The sequence below is a fragment of the Thermobia domestica genome, chromosome 9 (assembly GCF_964235325.1).
Source record: "Thermobia domestica chromosome 9, izTheDome1.hap1.1, whole genome shotgun sequence".
Taxonomy (NCBI): Eukaryota; Metazoa; Arthropoda; class Insecta; order Zygentoma; family Lepismatidae; genus Thermobia; species Thermobia domestica.
Window position 1 is genome coordinate 166,497,761 of NC_137462.1, and position 21,878 is coordinate 166,519,638.

The 21,878-nt window shown below is 37.6% G+C and overlaps 1 protein-coding gene across 2 annotated transcripts in view; it reads right to left on the reverse strand.

Annotated features, from left to right (window-relative positions):
• The window catches only part of Usf (upstream transcription factor usf), a 34,549-nt gene that overhangs the window by 10,964 nt on the left and 1,707 nt on the right, over positions 1-21,878 (reverse strand). For both annotated transcript variants that reach the window (XM_081772138.1, XM_081772137.1), the window contains exons 2-4: positions 11,657-11,892; positions 10,414-10,557; positions 8,682-8,788 (exon numbers count right to left, since the gene is read on the reverse strand). In XM_081772138.1, coding sequence (XP_081628264.1) covers positions 8,682-8,788; positions 10,414-10,557; positions 11,657-11,892 — 487 coding nt within the window. The remainder of the gene's footprint in view (positions 1-8,681; positions 8,789-10,413; positions 10,558-11,656; positions 11,893-21,878) is intronic.

Sequence of the window (21,878 nt, forward strand, 5' to 3'; positions counted from 1 at the left end):
TACAGCTCCTGAATCGTGGTGTGTGGAATTTTGTACCATTGTTCCTCCAAAACATGCTCCAGTTCCTTAAAGGATGCTGGTGGAGGGTAATGAGATTGAACTCACCTTTCTAACTTAGACCACAATGGCTCAATGATGTTCAGATCTGGTGATTGTGGGACCCAAGGGAGGTGTGATAGCTTCTGAAACCATGATTTCACCGTTTCTGCAGCGTGACAGGGTGCCAAATCATCTTGGTAGATGCCATCATCTGGGAACAATATTTGGGCCATGGGTAGAACCTGGTTCCCCAAAATGGCCTTATACGTCTTAGCATTCATCATTCCATGCAGGGCTATGATGGGACCTGCAGAAAACCACGATATCACTGCCCATACTGTAACAGAACCACCCCCATGCTTTACAGTTGGGAGCAGATAGTCTGTATCATAGGCCTGCGACGGTGTTCTCCATACGTAAACGCGACCGGTTGTTGGAAACAAGATGAAGGTCGATTCATTGGACCACATTACGTTTCCACTGCTCATGAGTCCACGCCTTGTGGTCCTTGCACCACTGGATACGCCTCTTCATATTTACTGCTGTGACCAGGGGTTTCGGGATAGTGGCCCTGCCATGAATTTTCATTTTATGAAGTTCCTGTCGCACGGTTTTCGATGAAACCGGGTTCTGTAGACCGGAATTGAGTTCAGACGTAATTTTCATTGCAGTGGTCTTGTTTTTAGCTGCTACAATCCGTTTTAATGCCCTCAGGTCACTATCTGATACGATTGTCTTTCGACCACTGTTGTGCTTTGCAGACGTCGTTTGCCCATGAATTGTGTATGCCCTAGTGACATTGGACACAGTGCCTTTCGATACCCCCACAATGTTCGCCACTGCTGCCACTGAAGCTCCAACCAGACAGGCACCAACGATCATGCCTCTTTGGAAGTGTGTCAGGTCGCACATTTTACCGCACCACTTTCACACCACCAAACTCACAGGTGAACTGATTACTGCTGACTGAAGAGGAAGGTCCACATGACACATTGAAAACAAAAAACGATCGGCAATCGCAACACGTGTTGTACAGGAGGACCAAACTTACGTGTCCTGTATGAGGTGTTTTTAGATTTTTTGTCTACCCCTGTATATTCCCAGTTTCTTTGTGAGTCCCTTTGCACAATTTCAACTTGGCCTCAGTTGTTGCAACCCTATTGGTATGCAACCGCGCACATCATATTTCATCGGTTTGAGGGAATATTATTGGTGAATTGGCAATGGCTTTCATGTTCTTGATGCTACTCCGTACATTTCCAACGCTTTGAACTCACTTTTACTGAGAATGAATGCATTTCTGGCATTTTTCATTACGTGTTCCCACACATGTGAATCATCCTGCTTCATCTATTGTGCTTTACCGACACTCCAGATGTTTCTCTAGAGCATTTGACTACAAATTCGCTACACTTAATAAACAGAACGTCACTATTGACCAGCATCCGTTCCTAGCGATTATGAAACCACACACAAGGGCATGAAGTTCTCCGCCATTTTGTATATATTCAAGAGAACGACTTAATACAAACGAATTATTGTTACCTGGTAGAAACCCTATCAATTCATATCCATTTAGACCAATTTTCATTTGGCAGATTACCCGGGACTCCCTATGTTCCTTTGGGGAATCCCTTGCGCGTGCATGGTAGGATTGTGAAGCATGCATAATTCAATAAGGCTGGTATGACTTCTTCAGTTAAATTTTTACCCGCCCTCTTTACGTTGGATAGTTTCCGAACTATTGGTGTCCGAAAGCCATTTTCCCACGCTTTCGGCACCTACTAAGTCCGAAACTATGTCCGATAGCCGAAAGTTCAAGAGGAGTTTCTATCTTGTCTCGATGGCAGGAGTCACCTCCCAGGAGTTGTAACAGTTATTTTGCAACCCCCGATATTTTGTATTATATATAAAACTTTTGTTTTACAACGGAATCACGCCAACTCTGAGTCATTTTGGATATATATTTCATCTTGAAGATCTCAACCTTTTTTCAAAGCTTAAAAGATCCATGTCTATATATTGCAAGTAATCCTTATAATGTATTAAATAAATAAATCAACTTTTCCATGTACTTAAGCAACCCGTACAAACTTTACGTACTTTTTTTCGCCCACAACTTCGGAAACTGGAGTAGACTCCGTTGTATTCTTAGTGTCCCAACTGCCCTCTTCATATCCGTACTAAATTTGCTTTGGCCGAATGGTGTAAAACATCAAGATTCTCCTTGTGACAGATGCAGCGCCATAAATAAAGCTGCAACAGTTCAAGTCCCCTTTTCCCTCCTATAATTCACAACTTGTCTAGCATATAACCTTCAAAGTGCAGATGAAATTCGTGGTTTATTTTCTGTAGTGGATACTTTCATTTCTACAACCAAGAAAATATTTCTCAAAGCTCCACCTTAAATTCAGCTGTTTAAAGACATTGTTCGACTTGCTTTACCTCGGGGTGGGATACTTGGATATCTGCTTTTGTATATTACGCAACCAACTTAGAAGCTAGCAGATACTAATTCTTTATCTGACAGATGAGGATGCATCGTCAATTCGCGTAACATTACTATTCAACAATGTTGTTGTGTTAAACTACCTAGTTTTTATCGTTACGCATTACTCAATTTCGTCAATTGCAACATTTCATTCTGTAGTGGACGAAATTAGAGCTATGCCAGGTGTTCAACTTAGTTGAACTTATTTCCCAACACTTCTTTCTTCAATCCTACATAAGATTTCGCAAATAGTTACATATTGTATTTTTTATTTTCTGTAACTCTTTCTCGTTACCATATGCGTCGATCTGAGGGTGTAAACAGCATTAAAAGAGAAAGTTTGTGTTCAAGTATTGTCTTATTATCATGAGTTTCCGTTTAGCCGAACTCTTAGCACGCATGCTTTTGGTATGCTTGGTTCCTCGTAGTCCCGGTGACAGTACAAATTTTCCGGTGTTGATCCAACATCATGACAATTGAAGGTCTAATTACGAGGTAGTAGTGGACTCCTGTCCCAGAAAGCCAAAATCATGATGCCTGGGAATCTGTGCGATTGCTACGCATCACTCCGATGAACGTATGCCATCTGGCTGGTCCTTTATGGGCTGTATCGTATGAAGTACTTTATATCTGTTAGCTAATTTCATTAGTATTTTAGTGCCGTCTAAATCAAGGAAACAAAGAAATACGACTGCCTTACTATCTACTTCTTTATTATCTACTCGCCTCACTTCTGTACTGAAACAGAAAAACTTCGTTTCGCAAGAATCCATGAAGAGTGTGGCTGGTCATACGGCGTATATTTCAGCCTTGGTGCATCGGTTTCCAACTTGTGCCAAATCATAGAAATGAAATGCAAATGGAAAACTGGAAAGCAAAATGCGATGCATCTATAATCAATTTATTACCGAACAACTAGTTTTGCCACAAAAGCAGCTTAGCAGCTTTTCCTTCATGATAGAAGAGTCCTGTTTTTATCTCAATATGACTATTTTATATTATATTATATATATATATATATATATATATATATATATATACCGATGAAAACCCGAAGTTTCCCTCTAGGTGTCTTAGGTTTTCAGTAAGAAATCAATGCGCTATGAAATACACATCTTATTACTGGGAAAAGACTTGAATACAAAAGGATTACATACACTTCAATAGTTTGTAGGATTGGAAATAAAGGGCCTCAATGGGCTTTCGAATTGCAAGATCTCAGCTTACATTTCGTAAATTAGAAAACTAGCGAAAACAAGGGAATTTAGCAGTATCCCTTTTCCTGCCCTTCTGCCGTTTCACGCTCTGGTAAGAAATTCATTTTATAAATGACATCTACATACGAGACGTAGTATCTTTCGAAAAGAATGTTTGTTCAAGCCAAATTTATCTGTAGATGAAAGGGAACACTATTTTTCGACTGTTTCCCCCCAATGTTCAAACACTTATTATAGCGGGTAACCAATTTGTACAAACCTTCCCCAGTGAAACATTTCGCCAGTGTCCGATAAGTACGTACAGTTTCATTTGAACGTCACCGCAGCGATAGTGTCGGCGTTCCGCGCTAGTTTCACAGGTTAACTGCCTCTCCACTGACGCCACTACGGTTGAGTTGTTGCGAATGTACTGTGTCTTGTGATCTTTTACAATGATTAAAACAATTGCTGAATCCGCCGACTGTGAGATTCGTTGTTATCCGGTTTCTGAATGCCAGGAACGTTACACCGGCCGAAATTCATTGTCAAATTGTAGAGACTTACGATGAAACGCAATGAGTGATTGAATGGTGCGAAAGTACGTGAGGCAGTTCAATGAGGGCGGACAATGTCTACGACGAAACACGAAATGGGCGCCCTTCTGTTATGACTAATGAGTTGGTGAGAAAAGTGGATGAGAAAATTCGTGAGAATAGACGGCGCACAATGAAAATGCTTGCAGATGAGTTTAATCAAGTTTCTAGAACTGTTTTACATGAGATTGTTACCGACCACTTCGGTTATTGCAGTGTTCCTGCTGGGTTCCGAAAATGATCACAGACGTCCACAAAACCAAACGACTTGGCAGTGCTTTAACATTCCTTACCCGTTACCGCAAGGAAGGAGAGGACATTTAAAAACCAAATCATGACTAATTAAGAAATGTGTGTTTGCCATGTCACCTCAGAATCAAAACCACAATCAATGGAGTGGCGGCACACAATCTCTTACAGAGCAACAGTTCAAACGACAATGTCAGCACATAAACTCATGTGCAGTGTTTTGGGACAGGAAAGGGGTTTTGCTGGTTAACTTCATACCCAGGGGTGAAATCAATTCGGAACGATACTGTGAGACTGAGAAGACTTCGGCATGCAATCCAAAACAAAAGAAGGAATGCTCAGTAAAGGAGTTTTGTTGCACCATGATATTGCTCGTCCACATACTGCTGGTGCCGCCAAAACGTTATTCCGACAGTTCGGTTGGGAGCAGTTTGACCACACAGCCCCAACTTGGCGCCGTCTAACTACCACTTGTTCCTGCACCTGAAGCGCGAGCTCGGCGGTAAGCGCTTTGAAAGTGACAACGACGAAAAAAAAAAAAAAAAAAAAAAAACACTATGAAGTTATGGTTATCTTCACTGGCGGGATGTTTCTCTGAGAAAAGTTTGGACAAGTGGTCATCCGCTATGACAAGTACTTGAACACTGGTGGAAATTACGTAGAAAAACAGTTTAAGGTGTGCTCATTTACGTAAAAATAAATTTAGCTTGAATAAACCTGTTTTAGTGTTGTTGTTTTTTTTAAATGTACTCACTTTCCAGACATGCCTCTTAGTTATTTATAACACTGGCATAGAAATATTCATTATAGTATTTTCTTACAATATTCTATATTAGGACTCCTCTTATTTTTCATTCAAACGTGAAAGAACGGTTCGGTTTACAACTTTTAAAACTGGATAAAAAATGAAGAATGGGGCAGTATCCGGCCGGAGCAGTGTGAAAGTGTGGATCCTAATCGGACTCGAAAGTATCGATTTTCAAGAAACTGGTTTAGAAACTGATCCATACAGCCTCGTACTCATAGCTGACGTAAAATTCCGAAACGCCTAGTCGTCATAAACCTTCAAACGATCAAAGGTGATTGCGATCAGTGTTAACGATGGCAGAAAGCATCCTGGATTGCACTTTCAAGATGAATAAGATCAGTAGTGGAATCCAAGGCCCGGAAACCACATTGGAGATTTGAAAGCAAAGAGTCAAATTTCAAAATACCATACTAATCGTACATTAACTATTTTCTCCAGTAATTTGCATAAGCAACTGGTAAAGACAATTGGCCTATAACTGGAGCTGGACCTAGCCGATCTCCCAAGTTTTAGGACAGGAAAAATGTAAGTTTCACGCCAGGCAGCACGAAAGGATCCTTCAATCTAGATACAATTACAGAGGTCTGAGTGGCAGGGAGATTGCGAAGTGTAGCATAATGTATAGAATCTGGTCCGATGCAGTGCTTTTAGTGGTACTGAGAGCAGTGGAAAGCTCTGCAGCAGTAAAAGGTAAGTCTTAATCATCATTATTTGGTTCATTAACGAAGTTGAGGGTCTGGTATAAAGTCAAAGGTACCAGAAACCTGCTCCCAGTGTACGACGAAGATCGTAACGAGGCAAGTGAGTCAAGCAGGCAGCTCTGTGAGAATGATCGTATAACCATTACCAGGTTATATAAGTAATTTTTGTGGAGACACTGTATATTTTGGAAAGACAGAAAAAGAATCAAGTATTTTCTTCGATTCATACTTTATTTTGCGACGCAAATTTCTTTCTTCGATAGGAACTGCTTATAATCAATTTCTCTCAAACGAATTCGAACAAGAGAGAGTTTCATCGTTCACAAATACATACAAGTGAAACGTTGTTTTGCGGTGAGATTTTAGAGAGTAACAAAGACCATGTTCATTTGATGAGCTATACGTATGAAACTAGTATTTCTACTACTTGCGTATTTCAGTGTTTCTTCCTTACTCATTACTATGCAAAGTCTACATTATATAGTTATTTGGAATTGAATTAAGTCTTTTCTTCAATCACTTACGGTAATACTTAGCACGAACAGGTGTGACCTAGTCAGACTGTTGTCTAGCAATATTGTTCAGCCAGTTTTATCACAAGTTCTCACGAGCAACTATCGTTCTCTCTTTCTACAGTGTGGCCAGTAAACTGTGAATTACCGCAAATCCTTTCAACATTTAATTTGCATCTCCATACAGGTGGTTTAACCTGATCACATTTTAAAACGAACTGCCAACATTAACCAGTTGGTCAACCCAGCTCGTACCTGGAACATCTAAACTCCAGGAGTTTTCTCCGTGTGTCGATACATCCAACATGTTCACTTAATTCGCTATAGAATTACGCACAGGGGCATCAGTGTAGCAGCCGCCCAAGGACTTACTCAGCGGCTAGCCCCATTTAGTAAAGTCCTGGTCCGCTGACTGCGCATAATTAGTGAACGGGTCCCACCAATGTCCTAAATTATACATTGCGACTACCTGTGTTTGTTCTGCCGGATACTACTGTCAACTTTTTACGGATTCTTCTCGCAGCAGCCAGGAACTTACGTCGTGGGATTACCTTTTGTGTTATCCCACAGTGCTAATCTCAATGTGCATTAGTGGTGAGAGTGTAGTGTTTGTGGTGAACCCCCAAATATAATATTTCATTCATCTATATACGTGATACAATTTTAAAGGGCTATAACATCGTAAAATGTGAAGTGTAATTTTGTGTTTGTGGAAATAGTTATGTGCTGTGAATTTTTTTATTTTTTTTTTTACATAGTGCATTTAATAAATAAGCATAGTATTATTTTATTTAATGTGTTTTCGTTGCATGTATGCATAGTACTTTTTGTGTGTCGTGGTCTGAGCCATCATCTGAATTCCGTGAGGATTTCGAGAAGAGACATCCGAACCTCTCTGTGCTTTACGCTCGTTTCATTAGCGAGATCAGAGAGCGATCCGGGAAAAGTTCTGTAATCCCTTTTAGGAAATGTTCTTTAATGTCTTAACCAGGTAAGTATAGATCTCCTCAAAGTACTCATTGGTGGGACAGTAGGGGCAGATCTAGAAAGCGGTTACAATCGGAAAGTTTAGTGCCACATGAGTCATGGTAAGTACGCCACTAAATACTAACTGCGAGTCGTGGGATGCACACGAAGATCCAGATGTGAATACGTTCTTCTGGCACTAGTAAAACATGCTGGACTGCCATCGTTAATCAGATAAGGTGTAAAGTATCGACAAAAGTTGTGAATTCTTGGCTTTGAGGCTCGATATGAGAGGAATCCCATAGTTCATGGTAAGAGAATGGATGTGGGAGTTGACGATGCATGTCATGTAACTTAGCTGACGTAAAAGCTCCAGGCCGTGTGATGTAGACGTTGTAGAAAGTGATCGGTTGTCTAAAGAAAACTAACAGCTAGAACCTGGAAACCGTTGTTCATCTGGATGGAAGTGGAATGATTTGTTCTGTATTCCAATTGCCATTCCGCTAGCAGCCGACCATCGTCGTCCTTGTCATGGCAGTAAACAATGTAGCTGGAAACAGAAAAGCTAGCAACAGTAAGATGAGTCTATGTTACTATGTTTTCCCCCTTTTCTTCTTACATTTAAGAAGGAAATTATCACGATAACTCCACCGTAACTTCCATCATAGAGGTATCAGTGTGTAGGACAGTGATGAGTACGTGCTTTCTTATCCGGACGACAAAGACTGCTGACGTGCGGGTTTCTGTTTCACAGAAGAGGTGGTGGGAACAACAGGCTGATATTTAAGACATCGCTCAACTGTACGGTCCAATGTGGACCTTGAGTTGTAGTTATAGTAATAGAAGACTACGACCTTAAGTGACCCAGATACATGAAATACGGATACGGAAAATACAACGAATATCAGAAAAATGTATGTCTTACACGTATTCAGAGAAGCATCGCCTCACGAAAGGAAGGAAGGAGGGGGGTGGGGGGTGGAAAACTAGCTTCCAAGTAGGATTCTTATTTTATCTTGGTCCGCTGTGTGTTTTTAACTGCCCATCACTGTGTTAGATCATTACATGTATTTCTCCCAAAAAATAATTGTGAATCAAAAGTTAATTACGAATGAAAATAACTTACTGAAGATCCACTTCTTAATGGTTCTAGTTGTCCAGTTCTTGGTGCTATTGATCTTTGTCCTGGTGTACCAAAAACTTCTTGGGGTGAACCGATTACATAAAATTGACCTATAAATAAATAAGTAAAAAAAATGTAAACGAACATAAGTCATATAATTTTTTACTTCGAATAAAATTTACTTCACATGTATAGATGAACAGTATGGGAATATGGATTCATATGAGAAATATTACAACTAATAGTAAAAAATAAATTCTTTGTATTTACTTCCACACACCCAGATTTTTATATCCTTATGGAAACTACTGCGCTGTCAGTGATTATGCTGTCATACATTATTATTATTATTATTATTATTATTATTATTATTATTATTATTATTATTATTATTATTATTATTATTATTATTAAGTGGAAGTTCGATTTCAGTTTTGAAGTTGCAAAGAAACGAAATTATCTATAATACTGGTCTACTAGAATACTGTCGCTTATATCTATTTTGTGCTTAAAAATGTCTCCTTATATCCCGATTTGTTTTACGATATTCCGTTCCGCAAGGAACTACTTATTTCCTAAGTAGTTCCTTGAACCTTATTTCCTAAGTAATTCCTTGAACCTTATTTCCTAAGTAATTCCTTGAACCTTATTCCCTGAGTAATTCCTTGAACCGTTCATGATGCATTTCATAGTTTGAGAAGTATGTAGCTTTTATTTTCTGTTAAATATCACTAGATCTACATTTCTAACACTGAGAATTTCCTATTATTCATATATGTCGATTAGTGCTGTGGTCTTGGCCATCACCACACCCGCTTGTAAACTTTATTCTAATTTTGGATTAATTGTGGTCTCTCAGTTAAGAAGAAACACTTCGTTGTAAGTTAGTACATTAGTTGTGCATCTTTCTCAATAACTTTCTATGAATGTATTTTCGGTGATAAATTCAAGACATTCTTTAGTTTATGGGGAATCAAGTTTTCAATCAACTGAGGGAAGGAATTAGAAGACCAAATATGTAAAAACTTAGAAACTATTACAAGCTAGGATTTGCGATATTGAAATTATAGTCTTATATAGGTATCAAATACGCTAAGGTACTTACTCTAATTATATAATTTTAATTAAGATAAAATGCAGAAAGAAGTGTGTCCAAGAGCATAACGCTGATCGGAACAGTACACGAATAATTGGATATTCTCAGTGATACAAAGGCAAGTCTACTGATATTTATATAATATGTACCTTATAGCTTCAATCAGTAAATATTCATTTTCCGGTGGTTTTGTCGACATGTAACTTTGAAAGGATAAGTTTTCAGTCCTATGGTTAAAACGATCTTTTTTTCTTAAACACCCTACACAATAGTTATCTTAGTTCTCGCCACATTTTTAGCACCAAGTGTGTATATTAATATGCACAGTAGAGTACAAACAATTTCCTCAAGAGGGGGAAGAGTTTTAAGCTTCCAAATTCGTATAGTTTTTTTTCTTTCTTAAATACACAATATGTATTTACTTTTATCTTATTGAGAAGGAAAAAGTAGGATCTACCCATTCCATACAATAAAGTTAATCATGTGAATCCAGGTAACAAAGGATGAAACTATGATTAATACATTTAGCAACGCAGGCAACAATCTATTTTTCTCAACTCCTCATTTTAACTACTATATTCAATTTTAATTCTATAAAATCAAGAACGTATTACAGAACACACACTTAACATTGCTTACCATTTAGAGGACTAGTTAATACCGCCTGTACACCCTGCTGACCTCCTGATGAAAACGTTGGAGATGATGAAGTTACAATCTGTGGTACAGTTTCAACTGTATCTGCTCCTTGTGCAACTTGCACAACGCGGTATGTTACGGTTCCTATAAACGAAAAATATAATGTTTAATGTTAAATTACTAGCGGGAGCTCTGATAGTCCACATTTTAATATTTCCAGTTTTTTGTTTTAAAAAAATCAGTCACCCATCTTATTTTATATACTCTTGCAACCGTACATACGAATTCTATCACTTTTGGGCTTAAAGATCTCAATAGCCAACGAAAATCTACATGTTTAATTCCAATTGTATGGGATTTTCAAAGAAAGTGAGTAGCCAGACTGTTTTGAACGAGACTACAATGAAGAGCTACATAATATGTAACATTTAAACTAATTTTTGTATCATCTTATAACGCAAATTATACCGTAATTACAATACACAGAAATGACTACTAAGAAATAACAGTTTAGAACAAGAGGTACATACGACATTTATGAAATGAACAATAGGTACCATATTGGCCTGAATATAATATACGAACCTGAGCATTTGAGATTTTAATGAAAAAAATGTGTCCAGTACAATATTAAATCGACTGAAGATGTCAGAGGAAAGATTGTCAATTTAAAACTTTTTAAAATTCCAGTCCTTATTTCATCTTGTTCCTCTGGTGGTTATCACTCCGTGTTCAATGTTCCAGTGGAATATTTAAATCGCACTGAATACCCCGTGGTAACATAGCGAAAATGAATTAAATTTGCGATGTCAAAAATAAACCATAATACGACGCATTACCATTTCCTATACACCCCTGACCTTGAGTCACGCAACGCCACGAGACAATCATACAATCCTGAGAAATATATATATATATATATATATATATATATATATATATATATATATATATATATATATATATATATATATATATATATATATATATATATATATATATATATATATATCAATTGTATAGGGCTAGGCAGCAGTTTTAAATAAGGGTATGATTTTTCCGAAACTATTTTAGAGTAAAATCATCGTACTGCATTTGGGCCAGCAAGCTTCTGGATTTTATTGTATTGTTAGATTAATATGCTAGGTAATAAGAATTATCACAAGAGTGTTGTGATGGGGAAAAATTAATTTTCAATTACAAAACTAAAAATTTTATACCACACGATCGTTATACCACTTACCTCCTTGTCCATTCTCAGCTCTAAACTGGTATTGAACCCCAGATGGATCTAACAATCCCTGTGTATGTGCAAGACCTGCTACTGCAGCCTGGTCTTCTCCAGTAACACCCCCTGCTCCAATTTCTCCTGCGGAACCTAAGGAACCATCTTCCTCTACTATTGTCAAATTCTGAGTTAACACTTCTTTACTATCTTCCAGACCAGTACTATCTGCGGATTCGCCATCTTTGTCTTGACTGAAAACAGAACAGAAAAAAAATATAATTTGACTGAAAACAGAACAGAAAAAAAATATAATTTATCATTTAAAGTCTTCATAAATAACAAACTGAATTTCAAATTGCACCACAGAGTATTTTTATATATTTACTAATATTTTACGGCGATTGTGTGTATTCATTTTATATACATAAAATGGGATGAAATATTTGACACAGTTCCCGACAATAGTTTCGTAGTTATTCTATTAGCATTTTCGAGGTACAATTACATTTTTTCTTTGGTAGAAATACTGTCGAAATGATCAGCAATGTTTTTAAAGAGTGAAATGAAATTCTGGGACCCTGCTTTCAATTTTAAAACAGTGACTGAGGACGAGACAAGTGGAATATCGGTAACGAAAGTGGAGTAACACAAATTGCGGTCGTGTACATCACAAAGTCATCTTGAATTTAATACGAAATTTCAAATCGGAACGGGAAAGATGCAGTATATCATTTGAGACAAGCTTCTACTCAGAAGTGCGAATACGTAGTTATTTTTCACTTACCGGAATTTTAATTTATCAACTATTCAAGTTCACACGTGGAATCCTGTAATGGAATGCATTTTCGGTATGTAACTGCGCGTTAGCGTTGAAACAACAGATTAAAATTGTTCTTGTAAGTGGAGAAGACAAGGCTAGACAAAATTTTAAATTCTCTGTGGAGTGTTAAGGTTAGTTCACAAAAAAAATTCTTATTGGAATAACGCAATCTAATCAGAACATAACTTCTATCAGTTCTGGTATTCTGAAGTGTAGTGGGGCTGCACCTATGCAGTGAATTTCAACGTCCGTCATTCAAAGGAAAACACCGCAGATACCAGTTTACCAATGTTGCAGAAAGTTTAAAGAGACGGGGTTCGTAAAGGACATAACGTTCTGCACGGGCGTAAACCGCTTCCGACGAACTTGCAACTTAACTCTGACATCCTGTCAGGAACCCAAAACGCAATACCCGGTATTTGGCATCAAAGTCGGTGTATTTCAACGATCCATACCCCGGGTGTTGCACAAAATGTACATTATTACCAATTGAAAATGCAATACTCGGTGCAGCAAAGATAATGACGTGAGGTATGGGGCACCCATTTTCACCTATAGAAATTTAAATGAGGTACAATGTCTCGACTTGCTTCGGAACAAGTGTTTAGCCATTTAACCCCGAAGGTAAATTCCCAGTCTATTGCCAACTGGATAGCGCACCTCCACATTTCACCATGTATCAGACAGTGATTGCAAGAGCATCTCCAGCTCACCGGATTGGTCGGACAAGACCCAGTTAAATGGTCACTAATTCACTGGAAAAATATCCAACATTTCTAGCAAAAGAACACGCAAATATGCAACTCTACGGACTTTGCAGTGTTGTTTGAGTGTCCCTGCTGATTGTCAGGAGTGTCTTGAGTTGTGTATTAAACATGCCGAGCAACACAGTCAACTTTGTACGGGTAGGATGCCACTTGTTAACTTCAATAATGATAGCGCAACAAACGCCAAAAATCTACATATTCTTACTGACGAGTACAGACTCTCAAACTATATACTACATATATCTTTCCCATTTGAAGCACTGTACTTAAAAGGCGAAGACTTTCAAAACAGCCGCTATGATGCGTACTACCCTTAATATGGTGTCCTTAATCATATCCTACGCATCATTGTCCTGTCATGCAGTTTTCAAATTAAAAGTGAGCCAGACTTTTGTCTGTCTTCTGTGTAAAAATTGTGGGTCGAAGGGAGAGTAGCTCTATCTTTCCTCGAGAAGTGCATTTCAGTTTCTCATCACCTTCTCAGCTGTTCAAATGATCAACATTTTGCATAGCTCTTAGGACCATCGGTGGCTATATTTAGAAAGAAGAAACATTGGTAACGAATAAATCGCTGAGAAACCAATTCTCCCATAGAAGTCAATGGAGCGAAATAACACCTAAACATGTAATCATTTTATGTATAATACATATCTGTTAGTGTTGTACAATTTCTAAGAATAAGGTAAGAAATTTTTGACTCGTTGTTTTGTAAGTAACTAACAAGTCGATACATACATAGCCTTGCAGGAGTCTACTACATGAAGAATTTCTTTCAACAAAGCAGCTGATTCAGACAAATTGGCTTTTGGAAACCCATCGAATTTAACTGCACTTATTGTCTATTCTCTACAACAAAGCAAGTCCTTTTGTGTTGATCTACTGGTTATTGCGTGTGCCTTTTCACCTATTTCTATCACCCTGCGGCTAAAACTTACTATAACTTCCTGTATTGTAGCTACTTAGTTTTATTTACAATAAAATTTTCATATACATACTACATTATTATTGTTCCATTTCCACCCCTACCTATGGCACAAATGCAATGAAAATTATCCGACCTAAAGGGAATTCGTAAAGATCTAGGGAAATTTTTATGGACTTAGTCTTTGGAGGACAGTCTAGGTTTATGTTACTAGAAGTGTACAAAATTTTAGTTTTTGTCAATTAGTTTAAAAGTGACAACGGCGCATCAAGATAAAGAGTTTATTCTGTGTATGTGTATATATATAATATGTATGTTATATATACCCAAACCCCCCACTACAAATTCCCTTGCGGAGAAGCGCGCTGCTGGCGACTGGAGCGCCGCGCGATGGTCAGTCTCATTACTTTATGACAGACCCTGTACACACACACACACACATATATATATATATATATATATATATATATATATATATATATACACATACACAGGGTGTTAACTATACCGACAAACTTTAAGAGGTGATTCCTCAGATCAAAATAAGAGAAAAGTTTATATGGACCTATGGCGAAAAGTGCATAGTTCACCAGAGCTAGAGCTGTCCAAAATCGCGAAAAAGCCGAATTTCAAGAGGCCCTATTTCGAATTCGAGAGACTGTGGATGGTGCTCCTTATCAGCGTAAAGAAAGCCAGGCATACAAAATCCAAAAGTGCATATTTTATCAATTGGAATAGGTGTAAAGGTTCTTCCCTACAGGGTGTAATTCTCACATATGCTCTGAATAGAGTTTTCACATATACCCTGACTTCAAAGAGCGCTCGAAGTAGCCAGGAGGCAGGCCTTAACAATTGACACCCAATGCTTCGGAGGGAAGTGAGAAGTGTTAGGAACCGGCAGCTTCATGGTTTTTTGTGTTCGCAATAACGTGTGATATGTACTTTGTTCTTCACTTATAAGCGTGAAATAAAACATCGCAGCATGCGTTTTCCTGAGTACGGGAGATCGTGCTGCTGACGATTCTTAACACTTTCGACATCGCGCTAAAGGATTCCGTGTTCATTGCTATCAATGCTTACCGTTTGCCTACTTTGGACCAATTATAACAATCATAAAGTCAGAGCATATCTCAAAATTCGGTTGATGGCATGTCTTGGAATTTCACCCTGCAGGGAATAATCCGTACACTCATTGAATATTAATGAAATATGCATTTCTGGATTGCGTACGCGTGACTTCCTTTACCCTGATAAGGACCACCATCCAGTCTCTCGAATTCGAAATAGGGCCTCTTGAAACTTGGCTTTTTCACGATTTTGGATAGCTCTAGCTCTGAAACTATGCACTTTTCGCCGTAGGTCCATATGAACTTTTCTCCTATTTTGATGTGAGGAATCACATCTTAAAGTTTGTCGGTATAGTTCAATAACATCCTGTATTATATATATATATCCATCCCTATATGCTCAAACACTGAATCGCCTTTCTCTCTGATGTAGGGGATAGCGCGCTCATTTAGTGCGTGCAGTCACTAGTTCAATTCTCTGTGAAAGTGTACTGAGATTTGAATGTATTACTGTGATTCGGATTCCATTTTAGCCTACAGGTCCACGTGTAGTGGCCACGGTGCTGAAAATGGACTAACTTCAACACACGCTGAACACCAGGGAAGCACGGAATACAACGAAAGCAAGTGTGTTTCGTTTTACGTTGTGAAACTATGGTAGACTTCCAAACTATGCGATCTCAAAACTGAAACTGGTCGAATTAGATCTACGGTATAACTTCGAGTTGTAATGCACGAATAAGGTCATAAACTGAACTTATTCATGGAACACTGAAGACCCTCAAGAAACCATTCTTGCTATATCTTACAACTGGAAGTAGTAGATTTCTGGAATTCCAGGTTACACTAGAGAAATGAAGTCTGAGATGAAACATGCTTAACCGATTACAGAGAACTGCTCTTCACTCTTAGTTTTTGTTCCATGGAGATCAATCTTGAAACCGGAAATTGTTAATTTCTACTACTTTCTGTTTGAATGGAGGGTTAACGGATGAGAGAAAACCCATTTCTTATTGTTGAATCGATTACGAAGTCTTCTAGTCTTTCTTGCTCTATAGCTACTCCCGGTTTGACTAGAGGGTTAACGGAGTTGATAACAATCATGGTTGGGACACCAAAATGATTCTAAAAAGTAAATGTTGCTTCTTATCGTTTCCGTTCTATGAAGATCAATACTGAAACCAAGCTCTCTCGTGGCTAAACAGTTAGCGTACGCGCCTCTGGCGTGGGAGCTCGTGTAGTTCGGATCCCACGTTAGAACTGTAGGTCCACATCCCATATAACGTTATTGCTGAAAGGGACGTTAAACTGAAAATCTAATGAAATCAATACTGAAATCGAAAGTAGTAGTAAATTTCTAGTACTTTTGGTGTCTGGAAATGTGGGTGAAGTTATTCCAAGAATTGATTAAAAGAAATTGTCGCTTTCGTTACTGCTTTTTGTACTTTGGTGATCAATGTTGAAAACAGAAATGGTTAACTTCTATCACCTCATGTTTTAATGAATAAAGGAATAACTGATGGGATGGAACCTGTTCTTGGGACGCTCAAGTGATTGCAAAAATGCTTCTCGATATCTTTTACCGTCTTTGCGCTGCTCTGATACACATCTACAGACAGACATATAGTAGTCCTACAAGACTTCCGATTCTTATACACAAAAGTCTGGAGAAATCTGGAAGTCTTATGTCTCAGTAAACAGAACATAGCTGTAAATTAAAACAATGATTTTATTTTCACATATAAATTACACTTTTATTCCAAATAAACTTAAAAGAATCCGAAAAAGAAAGAAAGAAAAAAAACGCAATGGGTCCATGTTTTTTTTTTCTTTTCTTTTCTTTCCTTTCAACAAAGGTTTAGGTAATCCTGCAAGTAAGTATAGTCTTCGGGAACAGGATTCCAACTGCAGTTACGATTTCTGTTGGTAACCCGATTGTCATTATTAGTAGGTTGTAATAGTTGGCGGCCCTCAAATTCACACACTAATTGATAATGTTCAACTGTACGATTACTAAACTTTTTTCAAACTCTGTGACTAGGCAGAGATTCGTAATTAACCAGATGCTGCTTTTTATCGTGATTGGTGTGGATTCTAAACTCCCTACATCTAACCAACCCCTACTTCGTGTAGTTTTGATAAAGACAGGTGCTCGCAAAAGCATCGATGTTCTCTATCCTGACCTTTGTCCAAAAAAAGTTCCAGGACATTTTTTTTTTTAATTCCTAAGTTTGCAATACTAAAAAGGAATGAATGTTTTATGGTACTTTGTATGTGTTCTTACTTGACATGACCTTGGGCATGTTTCCACGCAAACTCACTAGATGGCAGAGCTATGCTTAGCAACACACTGTTCGGGTCGTCGCATTAGTTAAAGTGACCTATAGATGCTGACTGACCAAAGAGTGAATATTAAGTTCTGCATTAAGCTCGGGAAAACTCCCTAATGAAACGTGGGACAAGATTAAGCAAGCATATGAATGCGAGACACTTTCAAGGAGTGGTGTTTTCGAGTGGAACAGAAGGTTTCGTGAAGACAGATTCAGTGCAAGACGATCCGAGAGCTGGTCGCCCGTCTACAGCACACACCAATGCAAACGTGCAGCGTGTAAGGCAGTTACTGACAGAAGACCGTTGTGTATCTGTGCGTACGATATCAGAACTGAATTTGAATCGTGATGCGTGTCATAAGATTTTACGCGAAGATTTAGAGAAACGGAAACTTAATACAAAACCTGTCCCTCACTCACTAACAGACGAACAGAAAGAGGAAAGATAAATTTCTGCTGAACTACTGGATAAAGCCAGACGTAATCTCACATTTGTGTCAAAGATTATTGTAAGGATGAAAATTGGTGCTATTGGTATGACCCTCACACGAAGCGTCAAAGTGCTGAATGGCGGAGTCATGGATCACCAGCCTCGAAAAAAGTCAAACGACAATCTTCAAGAACAAAGACAATGCTGACTGCATTCTTTGATAGTAAAGGATTGGTTTACCAAGAGTATGTTCCTCCAGGTTAAACAGTGAACCAAACTCTTTACATCGAAGTCTTGAAACGTTTGCGACAAGCAATTCAACGTCGCCGCCCTGACTTATGGCATTCTCAGGACTGGTTCTTATTCATGACAATGCAAGACCCCATACTACTCTATGTGTTAACGATTATCTGACCAGACATTCTGTTATTGCCATCCCACATCCGCCATATTCGTCCGACCTCTCACCTTGTGATTTTACGTTTCTGCGAGTGACGAAAGCTTCATCAAGATAGCGTAGACATCCAATGGGCTATGAAAAATGAGTTTACAAGCATTTCAATTGAAGATTTCCCTGCTTGCTTCTAAGACCTCCAGAAAAGTTGGCAATTGTGTATAGATAGTCAAGGGGATTACTTTGATAGGAGCTAGGATAATTACTTGGTAAGTGCAATTTTCTATTTTTTACGACCTTTGTTTTGGAACTTTCCTGACGAAGTGTTTACCAATCAGTCATGTAAATGACGTATGGCTGTCTCAGCTGTTCAAGCATTTCACTTCATTGGGGGACTTGCATTAAGCAGGATAAGTGTAGTAGATTTTCCTTTTTATTTTCATAATCCGTTTAAATATTGCATACTCATACGCGTGTTAATGTAACGTTTTCATAAATATGTAGTATTACATATTCTTATATAATATTACATATTTCTTACATTTTTAAGCGATTGTTGTTACATATTTAGGGGGTTGAAATTACATAAATATCCGGACTCTCGATATAACGTAATGTTTAGCAGAAGGGGTCCAGTAATTATTTCTAAAAAAAATGTTAGAATTTCGGTAATTCTCTTTACATTAGGTTAGTTCATGTTACATTATGTTAGTGTAGGGGTCCAGTACAATTAAAAAAAAAAAAAAAGAATTTCGCCTATTTCTACTAATATTAGGTTAGTTTCGTTTAGTTCAGGCTAGGTTAGATTTGGTTACGTTATGTTAGGTCTAAGTACTTGCATCATTCATTTCCAGGGTTGAAAAAAAAACATGATTAAAAAAAAATCAAACAAAAAGAACGTTTTTTATATTTAAAACATGTTTTTTTTTAAACGTTTAAAACAAAGTACTTTGTTTTAAACAAAAAAAAAACATGTTTCAAATGTTTATTTTGTTTAAAACAATAATCTAAATAGGCATATATATTACATTTTTACACTCTTAGGTATTGCTTGCCATCTATATTCAACCACTAGATCAAATTTCGGGAACTTCCCTAATCTCGATCCGCCCAAATGTTCAATTCCGGAGAAAGAAATCGGGATTTTCCCGATCTCCGTTCACAGAATATGTAGTTTAGTTTCTGTGTGTTACGTTCTACTGGTCGTCTGCATTCTTAATCTTTAAACGCCCATTGACGCAAATGCTGTGTCAGGGCTTTAAACCTCAATGGCTCAGTCTTAAACCTCAAATTAAGGCTGGAAGATGGTTTTGGTACCAATTTATTCCTGAAAGATGCAGCTTTGCTGGTGTGCATTTTATGTATATGGGAGGAGGGTAAATATCGTGTTTTTTTGTTGGTTTTTTCAACAGTTTTTTGGGGGACCATTCCCCCCTCTTGGGGGATAGATTCATAAAAATTGATACGTGAAGCAATGAAGTAGGCCACTACATGGTAATATCGTGTATTTGTACTTCTTGCTTATATGGGGTAGCAGAGAGGGGGCAAAGTTAGCCAATTTTTGGAGTTTAAGGTTTTTGACGTAAATTACATTTATTTTTACAACAAACATCAATAGCTCAGCCTCTAATTAAGCTAGAAAGATGATTTGGCAACAAAGTATTTTTGAGGGATGAAGCTTTCCGTCAGTTGCATTTTATGTATATAGGGGGTACGTATGTACGGCCGAGAAAGGGAGGATGAAGTTAGTTTTTTTTAATTTTTCATCAGGTTTTGGCGGATATTCCTCCCCTCTTTGTGGTACATCCATAAAAACTGGTATGTGAAGCAATGAAGTAGTCCCCTACATGATAGTAACCTGTATACGTACTTGTTTATAGAGGAAGAGGGGGTCAAATTTGGTTAATTTACATTTATTTTCGGGACGGTCCCATATAACAAGATATATTTCACTGAAGTGGTCTAGAAGCACAATTCTTGTTCGTATACATGATGTGTGCAGCAAAAATGATTTGCATATGGACGTGCTACTATAGTGGGGGAGGGGAGAGAATGTCTAATTCAATGAATGTTTTCTGCGCATAATTTTTTTAAAAAAATATTTCCTACATAAAACGAATTCATTATCAATGGCAGCAATGGCTATCATTTCTAATACTGTATTATTGTTACAAGTATGTGACCTACACATTCATAATTTTGTCAGCGTAGGGTGACTGCAAGGGTTTTTGCCAGGGCCCCGCAAAGTCAATATTTTCATATTTTTAATGATTTTTATGTCTGTTCTTTTTCTACGAATACGGCGGGAATTTCACGACTGTTACCACATTGGAATTTGTGGTCTATAAGCTTTCCAATGGTGTATAACTCATGACTGTGATAATTAAGGGGGTCACCAGAGCCCCGAACGTAAGAGTCTACCATTTTGTTAAAAATCCCTGGCGGGCGTCTAGAGTTAATTGTGTTGTTATGCCGTATACATTAATCATTATTAGCTACCCATGTTGCAGATAGAGATGTATCTTGAAAACTGTTTGGTTAAAATATGTCATTTGCTCCTTGTAGGCTAGTCACTGCTCTTTTCTATGAGTTGTATTGTATTTGTCAGAGCATTTCTTCTAGCTTATGATGTAGGAACTCTTCATTATTATGGAAATGATAGTGATCAAAAAATACCCAACTTTTGAATTTGTGAATTCGGATCTTAGTTATTCTTGGAAATTAGTTTAACCTCAGTTATTCTTGGAAATTAAGAAATGTTGAAATACTTCATTTGAATTTCTGTTGGTTTAGTTATACGCACATTGATGTGCAGAATTTCGTTCAGTAATTGCTGTTATAATTTACTCCATTTACTCTGCTTGCAATTTACTCCATGCACAAATCCTGCGGAGGATGAGTGGTTTGTTAGAAAATTAAATTAACTTATTCAATCTGATATTTTAGTTGTTTTAAACATGTTCAACCACCATTAAAAAATACGTTTAAAACAATTTGTTTAAAACGTTTAAAACAAACTGAATAAAACAACAGCTCTCGTTTTAAACACTTGTTTTAAACATATCAACCCTATTCATTTCTCCTGTAAATTTTGTTTTTCATGTGCTTCTGGACCCCTTCTGCTAAACACAGCAATAGACATCTTTCTTTTCAGAATTAATAACCCTATATAGTGCTTATAACAGTAACTACTGGAGTTAAATTTGTAACAGTTTTAGTTCGCATACTTTCGTACAAGTAATGTGGCGCACTATATTTACACTTCTTGGCGTATCGTACATAGAATTATATTTAAAATTGGGAATAACTGCTGTACCGCCGGTATGTGGAGAATTTATTTAAGTTTGTGAGCAAGAATGAGTGAAAGTCAGGTAAGGGAAATATATAAGTTAAGAAACTGGTTGTTTTTGAGGCATTTATTCCGAAGTTGGGCGTCCGCTTTCAAGTTTTTTCGCTGTTATCTCTTTTCCACACTTTCTGTAATTTGTTATTAGGTTTATTAATCCG